This window comes from Pseudophryne corroboree, chromosome 11, assembly GCF_028390025.1.
Source record: "Pseudophryne corroboree isolate aPseCor3 chromosome 11, aPseCor3.hap2, whole genome shotgun sequence".
NCBI classification, from domain to species: domain Eukaryota; kingdom Metazoa; phylum Chordata; class Amphibia; order Anura; family Myobatrachidae; genus Pseudophryne; species Pseudophryne corroboree.
In genome coordinates, this window is record NC_086454.1 from 149,591,318 (window position 1) to 149,603,493 (window position 12,176).

Genomic DNA, 12,176 nt, shown 5'->3' on the forward strand with positions numbered 1-12,176 from the left:
TGATCTGTTTTCTCTAGTCTAAATTAACCCCTTCCTTACTTACACCTGGAATGGGCTTATAAAGTGATTTGAGCAACTTCCTCTCTGTTTATCATTGATAGCATCAACATTCTGCCAGTGTCTACATGTTGCAGGTTTCGACTTTAAATATGTCAACATTTTAACTATGTCGACATCATCAATGTCTACAGTACTTTCTGCTGTCAAAATTGCAAATGTGGACATAGTGAAAGGTGACATCCTGTGTCACTGGGTAATCACACAGGGTATACAGAGACATTGTTGGGAATGCATCAGTGTGGTGTATTATGCAATTTTAAATGTGATACAGCACTGTGTATAACTCTGCAGTGTCTGGCAGTTACAAGTAGACAAACTGCGTGCCGTTTTGTAGGAAACTCCTGGCTTCATATTTAAAATAATGCTAAAACGTTTGGCCTTGATTTGACCCTTTTCTGGTTGCAACTGACCTATACCTTCTAGGAAGCCTCTATCTTCGGGCATCCCCTGGGTCTGATGTGTAGTACTTATATGATAACTGTCACTCTTATACTCTCTTTGCATGTATAGGCTAAATATACAGTTGTAATTCTATATATTTAAACATATTTCTCTGACGTCCTAGTGGATGCTGGGTACTCCGTAAGGACCATGGGGAATAGACGGGCTCCGCAGGAGACTGGGCACTCTTTAAAGAAAAGATTAGGTACTACATCTGGTGTGCACTGGCTCCTCCCTCTATGCCCCTCCTCCAGACCTCAGTTAGAATCTGTGCCCGGCCTGAGCTGGATGCACTTAGTGGGCTCTCCTGAGTTCACTATAAAGAAAAGTATTTGTTAGGTTTTTTATTTTCAGTGAGATCGCTGGCAACAGACTCACTGCTACGTGGGACTTAGGGGAGAGAAGCAAACCTACCTGCTTGCAGCTAGCTTGTGCTTCTAGGCTACTGGACACCATTAGCTCCAGAGGGATCGAACACAGGGCCCGACCTCGATCGTCCGTTCCCAGAGCCGCGCCGCCGTCCCCCTTGCAGAGCCAGAAGACGGAAGAAACCGGAGAAAATCGGCGGCTGAAGACTCCGGTCTTCAATAAGGTAGCGCACAGCACTGCGGCTGTGCGCCATTGGTCCCACAGCACACCACACGCTCCGGTCACTGGTGGGTGCAGGGCGCTGGGGGGGGGGGGGGGGCACCCTGGGCTGCAATTAATATACCTTTTGGCACAAAAAAGCACATAATACAGTGTTTAACACTGTATATGTGCAGAAACCCCTGCCATTAATGTTATAAAAAGCGGGAGAAGCCCGCCGATGAAGGGGCGGGGCTATCTTCCTCAGCACAGCCAGCGCCATTTTCTCTTCACAGCTCCGCTGGAAGGACGCTCCCCAGGCTCTCCCCTGCAGTATACACTACAGAAAGGGTAAAAAAAAGAGGGGGGGGCACATAAATTTAGGCGCAAATTGTGATATAAGCAGCTATAGGGGGAAAATTCACTGTGTATAGTGTATATCCCTCTGTTGTATAGCGCTCTGGTGTGTGCTGGCATACTCTCTCTCTGTCTCCCCAAAGGACTTTGTGGGGTCCTGTCCTCAGTCAGAGCATTCCCTGTGTGTGTGTGCAGTGTGTCGGTACGGCTGTGTCGACATGTTTGATGAGGACGCTTACGTGGAGGCGGAGCAGGTGCCGATAAGTGTGATGTCGCCCCCTGCGGGGCCGACACCTGAGTGGATGGATATGTGGAAGGTATTAACCGACAGTGTCAACTCCTTGCATAAAAGGTTCGATGACGCAGCTTTGGGACAGCCGGCATCTCAGCCCGCGCCTGCCCAGGCATCTCAGAGGCCGTCAGGGGCTCAAAAACGCCCGCTACCTCAGATGGCAGACACAGATGTCGACACGGAGTCTGACTCCAGTGTCGACGAGGATGAGACAAATGTACAATCCACTAGGGCCATCCGATGCATGATTACGGCAATGAAAAATGTGTTGCATATTTCTGACATTAACCTGGTTACCACAAAAAAGGGTATTATGTTTGGGGAGTAAAAGCAGCCAGTGACTTTTCCCCCATCTGATGAGTTAAATGAATTGTGTGAAGAAGCGTGGGGTTCCCCAGATAAGAAACTAGTAATTTCTAAGCTGTTACTAATGGCGTACCCTTTCCCGCCAACGGATAGGTTACGCTGGGAGACATCCCCTAAGGTGGACAAGGCGCTCACACGCTTATCAAAAAAGGTGGCACTGTCTTCTCAGGATACGGCCGCCTTAAAGGAGCCTGCAGATAGAAAGCAGGAGGCTATCCTGAAGTCTGTGTATACACACTCGGGTACTATACTGAGACCTGCTATTGCTTCAGCATGGATGTGTAGTGCTGCAGCAGCGTGGTCTGATTCCCTGTCTGATAACATTGATTCCCTTGACAGGGACACTATATTGCTAACCATAGAGCATATTAAAGACGTAGTCTTATATATGAGAGATGAACAGAGGGACATTTACCGGCTGGCATCTAGAATTAATGCCATGTCCATTTCTGCCCGGAGAGTATTATGGACTCGACAGTGGACAGGTGATGCTGATTCTTAAAGGCACATGGAAATTTTGTCTTATAAGGGTGAGGAATTGTTTGGGGACGGTCTTTCGGACCTCGTATCCACAGCAACAGCTGGGAAGTCAACTTTTTTACCTCAGGTTCCCTCACAGCCTAAGAAAGCACCGTATTATCAAGTACAGTCCTTTCGGCCTCAGAAAGGCAAGCGGGTCAGAGGCGCGTCCTTTCTGCCCAGAGGCAGGGGTAGAGGAAAAAAGCTGCACCATACAGCCAGTTCCCAAGAACAAAAATCCTCCCCTGCTTCCACTAAGTCCACCGCATGACATGTGGAGCCAGGTGCGGTGGGGGCCCGTTTCCGGAACTTCAGCGACCAGTGGGTTCGCTCACAGGTGGATCTCTGGGTTCTACAAGTGGTATCTCAGGGATACAAGCTGGAGTTCGAGACGTCTCCCCCTCGCCGTTACCTCAAATCAGCCTTGCCAGCTACTCCCCAGGACAGGGAGGTAGTACTGGCGGCAATTCACAAGCTGTACCTCCAGCAGGTGATAATCAAAGTTCCCCTCCTTCAACAGGGACGGGGTTACTATTCCACAATGTTTGTGGTACCGAAACCAGAATGTTCGGTGAGACCCATTCTAAATTTGAAATCCTTGAACACTTATATAAGGAAGTTCAAGTTCAAAATGGAATCGCTCAGGGCGGTTATTGCAAGCCTGGAAGAGGGGGATTACATGGTATCACTGGACATCAAGGATGCTTACCTACATGTCCCCATTTACCCACCTCACCAGGTGTACCTCCATTTTGTGGTACAGGACTGCCATTACCAATTCCAGACGTTGCCGTTTGGTCTGTCCACGGCACCGAGGGTATTTACCAAAGTAATGGCCGAAATGATGATACTCCTTCGAAAGAAGGGAGTTATAATTATCCCGTACTTGGACGATCTCCTTATAAAGGCGAGGTCCATGGAGCAGTTGTTGGTCGGAGTAGCACTATCTCAGGATGTGCTACAACAGCACGGCTGGATTCTGAATATCCCAAAGTCGCAGCTGGTTCCTACGACGCGTCTGCTGTTCCTGGGTATGATTCTGGACACAGAACAGAAGGTGTTTCTCCTGGAGGAGAAGGCCAAGGAGTTGTCATCTCTGGTCAGAGACCTCCTGAAACCAAAACAGGTGTCGGTGCATCACTGCACGCGAGTCCTGGGAAAGATGGTAGCTTCTTACGAGGCAATTCCATTCAGCAGGTTCCATGCAAGGATCTTTCAGTGGGATCTGTTAGACAAGTGGTCCGGATCACATCTTCAGATGCATCGGCTGATCACCCTGTCCCTGCTGTGGTGGCTGCAGAGTGCTCATCTTCTCGAGGGCCGCAGATTCGGCATACAGGACTGGGTCCTGGTGACCACGGATGCAATCCTCCGAGGTTGGGGGGCAGTCACTCACGGAAGAAACTTCCAAGGACAATGGTCGAGTCAGGAGGCTTCCCTACACATAAATATTCTGGAACTAAGGGCCATTTACAATGCCCTAAGTCAGGCAAAACCCCTGCTTCAAAACCAGCCGGTGCTGATTCAGTCAGACAACATCACGGCGGTCGCCCATGTAAACCGACAGGGCGGCACAAGAAGCAGGATGGCGATGGCAGAAGCCACAAGGATTCTCCGATGGGCGGAAAATCACGTGATAGCACTGTCAGCAGTGTTCATTCCGGGAGTGGACAACTGGGAAGCAGACTTCCTCAGCAGGCACGACCTCCACCCGGGAGAGTGGGGACTTCATCCAGAAGTCTTCCAGCTGATTATAAATCGTTGGGAAAGGCCACAGGTGGACATGATGGCGTCCCGCCTCAACAAAAAGCTAAAAAGATATTGCGCCAGGTCAAGGGACCCTCAGGCGATAGCTGTGGACGCTCTAGTGACAACGTGGGTGTACCAGTCGGTTTATGTGTTCCCTCCTCTTCCTCTCATACCAAAGGTACTGAGGATAATAAGAAAGAGAGGAGTAAGAACTATACTCATCGTTCCGGATTGGCCAAGAAGGACTTGGTACCCGGAACTACAAGAAATGATCTCAGAGGACCCTTGGCCTCTGCCGCTCCGACAGGACCTGCTACAGCAGGGGCCCTGTCTGTTCCAAGACTTACCGCGGCTGCGTTTGACGGCATGGCGGTTGAACGCCGGATCCTGATGGAAAAGGGCATTCCGGTTGAAGTCATTCCTACGCTGATAAAGGCTAGGAAGGATGTGACTGCAAAACATTATCACCGCATATGGCGAAAATATGTTGCTTGGTGTGAGGCTATGAAGGCCCCAACAGAAGAATTTCAGCTGGGTCGATTTCTGCACTTCCTACAGTCAGGAGTGACTATGGGCCTAAAATTGGGATCCATTAAAGTCCAGATTTCGGCCCTGTCTATTTTCTTTCAAAAAGAACTGGCTTCACTGCCTGAGGTTCAGACGTTTGTTAAGGGAGTGCTGCATATTCAGCCCCCTTTTGTGCCTCCAGTGGCACCTTGGGATCTCAACGTTGTGTTGGGTTTCCTAAAATCTCATTGGTTTGAGCCACTTCAGACCATGGAGTTGAAATATCTCACGTGGAAAGTGGTCATGCTTTTGGCTTCGGCTAGGCGTGTGTCAGAATTGGCGGCTTTGTCATGTAAAAGCCCCTATCTGATCTTCCATATGGACAGGGCAGAATTGAGGACTCGTCCCCAATTTCTCCCTAAGGTGGTATCAGCGTTTCATTTGAACCAACCTATTGTGGTGCCTGCGGCTACTCGGGACTAGGAGGCTTCCAAGTTGCTGGATGTAGTCCGGGCCCTGAAAATCTATGTTTCCAGGACGACTAGAGTCAGAAAAACTGACTCGCTGTTTATCCTGCATGCACCCAACAAGCTGGGTGCTCCTGCTTCTAAGCAGACTATTGCTAGCTGGATCTGTAGCACGATTCAACTTGCACATTCTGCGGCTGGACTGCCGCATCCTAAATCAGTCAAAGCCCATTCCACGAGGAAGGTGGGCTCTTCTTGGGCGGCTGCCCGAGGGGTCTCGGCTTTACAACTTTGCCGAGCTGCTACCTAGTCGGGATCAAACACGTTTGCAAAATTCTACAAGTTTGATACCCTGGCTGAGGAGGACCTTGAGTTTGCTCATTCGGTGCTGCAGAGTCATCCGCACTCTCCCGCCCGTTTGGGAGCTTTGGTATAATCCCCATGGTCCTTACGGAGTACCCAGCATCCACTAGGACGTCGGAGAAAATAAGATTTTACTCACCGGTAAATCTATTTCTCGTAGTCCGTAGTGGATGCTGGGAGCCCGTCCCAAGTGCGGACTTCTGCAATACTTGTATATAGTTATTGCTTAACTATAGGGTTTTTTGTTCTGAGCCATCTGTTTAATGAGGCTCAGTTGTTCATACTGTTAACTGGGTATAGTTATCACGAGTTGTACGGTGTGATTGGTGTGGCTGGTATGAGTCTTACCCTGGATTCCAAATCCTTTCATAGAAACATAGAATTTGACGGCAGATAAGAACCACTTGGCCCATCTAGTCTGCCCCTTTTTTATTTTATCCTTTAGGCAATCTCAACCCTTTTTTAATCTTGATTCTTTGTAAGGATATTCATATGCCTGTCCCAAGCATGTTTAAATTGCCCTACAGTCTTAGCCTCTACCACCTCTGATGGGAGGCTATTCCACTTATCCACTACCCTTTCTGTGAAGTAATTTTTCCTTAAATTTCCCCTGAACCTCCCCCCCTCCAGTCTCAATGTATGCCCTCGAGTTCTAATACTTCTTTTCCTTTGAAGAATGTTTCCCTTTCCTTGTAATGTCAGCTCTTCCGGGCACAGTTTCCCTAACTGAGGTCTGGAGGAGGGGCATAGAGGGAGGAGCCAGTGCACACCAGATGTAGAACCTAATCTTTTCTTTAAAGAGTGCCCAGTCTCCTGCGGAGCCCGTCTATTCCCCATGGTCCTTACGGAGTACCCAGCATCCACTACGGACTACGAGAAATAGATTTACCGGTGAGTAAAATCTTATTTTTCATGAATTCTTCATGGCAGTATTTCAGCAACCAATTGTAAATCGGGCACCATGCATATACAACACATGTGGCTTGCCCAGTCTTGCTTTTTTTTAACATATGGTTCTCATTGGCATCTTTATGTGGTGGTATTCTATCACTTTGCCATCTGCCACTCTGAGCAGTGTTTTATGCTAACAACCTGTATGGATTGCAGTTGGAAAAAAATAAACTTTGATTCATCCCACCCTCTCCTCATTGCAGTTCCCAAACTCCGCAGTCATAATGTTATGTCTGTGTTGTTATTTGAGTTACTGCTTGGTAAGCGATGTATGAGCAGAGCCAGTGGTTTAGTTTTATAAATAAAAGGACACTTTCTGTTAGCCCTGGCATAAGAAATGTCTGTTTAAAGCATGGTGGCTAATAAGGCCAATTATACATTAATTTGGTTCTTAATGTTCTTTCCTGTGGGTAGTCTGTTTAAATGTATTCCTCATTAAACAGACTGCATTATTTGCAGTTATATAATTTTTCCAAAGCAATAATAAAGGCAGATACAGTATGTTCAGTGTTCAAATTAATCAATGTCATTTGTTTTCCATAGGGGAAGCTTGAGGACGGCACAGAGTTTGATAGCAGCATACCCAGAAATCAACCATTCACCTTTACACTGGGCGCTGGACAAGTCATTAAAGGCTGGGACCAGGGTCTGTTAGGGTACGTCTATTATGATGCATTATATAGTATTAGAAAAAAAATTGGGCTAAAGAAACAGACTTTTACCTCGATTTTTGCCTGATGGTCATTTATTTATTTTATTTATTTATTACCAGTTATTTATATTGCGCACACATATTCCGCAGCGCTTTACAGAGAATATTTTGGCTATTCATATCAGTCCCTGCCCCAGTGGAGCTTACAATCTATATTCCCTATCACATGTACACACATTCATGTTAGGGTTAATTTTGTTGGGATCCAATTGACCTACCAGTATATTTTTGGAGTGTGGGTGGAAACCGGAGTACCCGGAGGAAACCCACGCAAGTACGGGGAGAATATACAAACTCCACACAGTTAGGGCCATGGTGGGAATCGAACCCATGACCTCAGTGCTGTGAGGCAGTAATGCTAACCATTACAGCATCCGTACTGCCATTATTGGGCAATTCAATTGTAACCCTTTTTTTTTTTTTTTCGTACAAAATATGACCCGTTTTTCGAGCAAAAACACATAGGGGTATATTCAATTAAAGTCGAAAGCTGCAATCTGTCGAAAAGACGTCAGTTTTCGACTTTTTAAGGTCGAACCGTGATTCGACCTATTCAATATATCCCAAAATTTTTCGACAAGTCAATGAATTCGACTTGTCGAAAAGCACGTGGATCGGCGGAATAGCTGACGATCCACGTGCTTGTGTCAAAAACGGTCTGTTTTGGCCCCCTTTTCGACCATCTCAGTCCGACATAAAAAATGTCAGACTGAGATGAGCGATTAGAACGGGAGGAGGGGGGAAAGCCACGGGCATATAGAGGAGATCAGCGCTACAGTAGCGCTGCAGCAGGATGTCACACAGCCGCGCCGCTCACGGCAGCTTCAACATGGCTTCAGCAAGTGAGGTCACGTTTGCTGGGGCCAGGTGGACACTGCCGTGAGGTCGGGCGGCTGTGTGACATCCTCCTGCAGCGCTACTGTAGCGCTGATCTCCGTCTGCCGGCGGCTTTCCCCCGCCCCTCTCCTCCCCTGGGTCCCTCATCTCAATTTGACTTGAAAAAGTCGAATTGAGATGAGATTTGAAATAGGGGTTGTCGGATCCATTCCGACAAATGCATGTCGGAATGGATCCAACGCTAATTGAATGTACCCCATAGGATCTAGGATAAGTTCACCGGAACCATGTGTTTTCGTGATCACAAAAATGGGTAATTTATCCTGTATTTTTTTTCCCTTTTGCCTCAGGCATGTGAAAAAAAAGTCCCCAATGGTTACCGGCTTTCAGGGCTAATTGCATAGTCCCCATGGGGATCAAGTAGCCACGGTAATTTACCGCGTCTAATTGAGTATCCCCCTATGTATGTTAAGTGTACTTCTGGTTTTGCATCTAGTCACAGCAGTGTTAGGGGATAGTTTAATTAGCAGTGATGTGTGGCTGTGTATCTCCACTTATTACAGTATCAGAAACCATTGGAACAGCAGAAAAGAAATTTGCCCATGCTTGGTTTCGCCTGTGTGGCAAGATTAATGTCCTATGTAGACATTAGTTATCGGCGCCATTACTAGCACTGCAAACATCGGTGTATCTAGTAAATAAAAGCCTTGGGATTTTGTTCATATTTTGATCAAAAATGTAAGCTGGGCTAAAAAAAAAAAAAATGTTTAAAGAAATTATTTTTTTGTTTTTGCATTAATGTTTTCATGATTTTTTTTTTTTTTTTTTTTTAAAGAACTAGTTATTGTTAAGCATTAGTCCTACTTATGACTTGTTCCAATGAAATAAACCTGAATAGTAATACAAAATGGAAACTGCATAAGCACTTTTCAGAGAAACACACACACAAAAGGAGGAGTTAAGCATTAGCACTGGGCATGCCACTGGCATTAACCATTTTGAATAGAAACACTTTTTGTTAGTATACTAGGCTTTTTTTTAAGAAGTCACGCAGCCATGCCAGTAGTCACAGCATAATAAAAAAATAACAGTGGGGGTTTAATAAAAATAAAAAAAAAAGATTTTGTTTAAACCAGCCAAATACTGCATTTAAGCTTGCAGCCTATTTTTAAGGCACCCTAATCTCGGCAAGTCCCTACACTAACATATATTCCTAATGCTGGCCATACATTAGGATGATATCATTCCAACTGGTTGGCTGGTTGAAATGATAATCTGTGTAGTGTGTGAGAGCAAATGATAATCGTCCGTTTGCTCCCATACAGCGAAAAACACCTAGAAGCGGTTGTCCAACTAGTTGGGGGGGGGGAAAAAAATCAAAGTTGTTACCCAATCTTACCTAACTAATTGTTCTGGTGTAGAGGGATCATTACTCACCTCTCAGGTACACCCAGATAAGGACAGGCTTGTGATCTACACATTGGAACACACACACCTTACAGCTGTTGTCGCTAACTGAATTACCCCCTTAGAGCATTGCTTTAAGCTGGCCATATATCAGGATGTTATCGTTCCAACCAGCCAACTAGTTGGCTGTTTGGAACGATAGACTGATAATGTGTGGGAACAAATGATGATCAGCCGTTTGTTCCCACACAGCGAAAACATCCCAAAAATTTCTGTCCAAGTAGTTGGGGGGGAGAATCCAACTTGTTTTGATATTACCCAACTAATTGTTCTGGTTAACCCCCTACTGAACGCTAAGTAGACACACTGGCCGGCAGTATCACTCTACTTTTTGTCACTCCTTAACACTGACCGTGGCAATTTGTGCCCCTTTGTCATCGGCTACGGCTCCTGACATTTGTTCTTATGACAGTTTCAGTCCTTTATGGTTTTTACTTGTAAGTGCAATTTCTATTTGGGCCTCTGGCACTTGAATCTATGGTTAAATACATTTTTATTCTTGAAATGTGTTTTTGGTATATATTGAATAAAGTATTTGGCAGTATACTAAAATGTTGCCAGCATGTTTTTATTCACAATTTTTTTTGTAAGTAACGCTGGGTATTGTGGGCAATATTGCTTATTTTCCCCCTTCTGAGCGATATGGTTTTTAATATCGCCCAGTGTGTATGCACTATGGGGGTAATTCAGACCCGATCGCTAGGCTGCATTTTCTCACAGCCGCGATCAAGTCTGAACTGCGCATGCATATGCACCGCAATATGCAGGTGCAACGGACCGCAGCAACAGGGATCGGTGCACAGCGACAGGATGGTGCGAAAATAGCGATCGCACGGGTGATCGCAAGGTGACTGACAGGAAGAGGGTGTTTGTGGGTGTCAACTGACCATTTTCAGGGAGTGTCTGGAAAAACGCAGGTGTATCCAAGCGTTGGAAGGGAGGGTGTCTGACATCAATTCCAGTCCCGGACAGGCTGAAGTGATCGCAGCGGCTAAGTAAGTCCTGGACTGAGCAGAGACTGCACAAAATCAGATTGTGCAGCTCTGCTACACATGCGTTCGCACATTTGCAAAGCTAAAATACACTCCCCCAGTAGGCGGCAACTATCTGATTGCAGGGCTGCAAAAATTACTGCCCAGAGATCAGGTCTGAATTAGGCCCTATGAAGTGAACAATGCGTGCTCCAGCGCGTTGCTAGTGAGGTCTTCTGTCGTTTTGTACATGCAGGTCAATTTTGTCTGTCATTGACGATAAGGTGCATATCGTTTAGTGTGTACGCTACGAACGACCCCCATTAATTTCCTACCCAGGAGCTACTCGTCGCTGTCCAGGTCACAGCGGCTGCGTGTGACGTCACGCAGCCGCCACGGTCCGCCACCCCGCACGGTCCGCCCACACCTGCGTTGCCCAGACTGCATCCCTAAAACGGCGGGCAAGCGCCGCCCTCCCGCCCAGCGACCGCCTCCTGCCTGTCAATCAGCCAGAGGCGATCACAGGACTGAGACGGCCGTCTGCTGTCTGGCATGCGCCGACGCATGCGCAGTTCAGACCTGATCGGCTGCTGTGCGAAAACAGCAGAGATCAGGTCTGAATTAGGCCCATAGTGTGTATTGTCTAGTGCAGGCCTGGCCAACCTGTGGCTCTCCAGATGTTTTAAAACTACACATTCAGCATGCTTAGCCACAGTTTTAGCAATCCCTAATAGCAAAACTGTGACAAGGCTTTATTATTTTAACCAATTGCATCTATGCCTTCTATTATTTGCTGTAAGGAAATGGTATATGTAGTGTGCAAATGGGATGTGGCCAAAATCCTGGCAGCTGGGATCCCAATGGTCAGAATCCTATCAGATCCCAGAGGTAAGTAGGTAGGTTGGGGATAGGGCTAGGCACTTGGGTGATGGTTAGGCGTGGGGGGTGTTAGTGTTAGGCTGGGGGAGAAAGTACAGTTAGGGTTAGGCTGCGGGAGGGTGGATTAGTCTTATGGTGAAATACTTACCTGGAAGGCATTAGTATTCCGCTGTCAGTCTTCTGACTTTTTGGATCCCATACCCAACCCTTTACAAATATGTCTAAGCATTCCACCTTTTTCAGTGTGGTATATTCAGTTTTGATGGTCCTAGCTAATCAGCTTGGTGACATACATCTAATGCTGGGCATACACTATGCAGTTATCTGGCCGATTTGCCCAATATTGGTGGATTGGCCAGATAATTGGATAGTGTATGCCTGTGACCGATTCAGTAATATCGATAGGTCAGACGTGGGATCAGCCAGCATGTCCATCCGATATTAAAGCCTGCTGCATCGGGCAGTATATGCTGTTTTAACCGAGCGACCAATATTTCCGCTGCTGTGTGGGCATTTACTCACTTCCATTCTCGCTTTGATTGGCTGTTATGAGCCACTGACTTCCTGGACAGTGGCACCTGGCGTCACGTGTACTAGGCAGGGTAGAAGCGCCTCAGGCTGTGAAAGTGACAGCTCTGGGGTGTCCTGTGTAATTCACACATTACATACAA

General features: G+C 46.7%; 1 protein-coding gene across 2 annotated transcripts in view; it reads left to right on the forward strand.

The window, feature by feature from the left end:
* Positions 1-12,176, forward strand: part of FKBP2 (FKBP prolyl isomerase 2) — a 65,103-nt gene that overhangs the window by 23,011 nt on the left and 29,916 nt on the right. For both annotated transcript variants that reach the window (XM_063944955.1, XM_063944956.1), the window contains exon 3: positions 7,183-7,295. In XM_063944955.1, the coding sequence (XP_063801025.1) occupies positions 7,183-7,295 (113 nt within the window). The remainder of the gene's footprint in view (positions 1-7,182; positions 7,296-12,176) is intronic.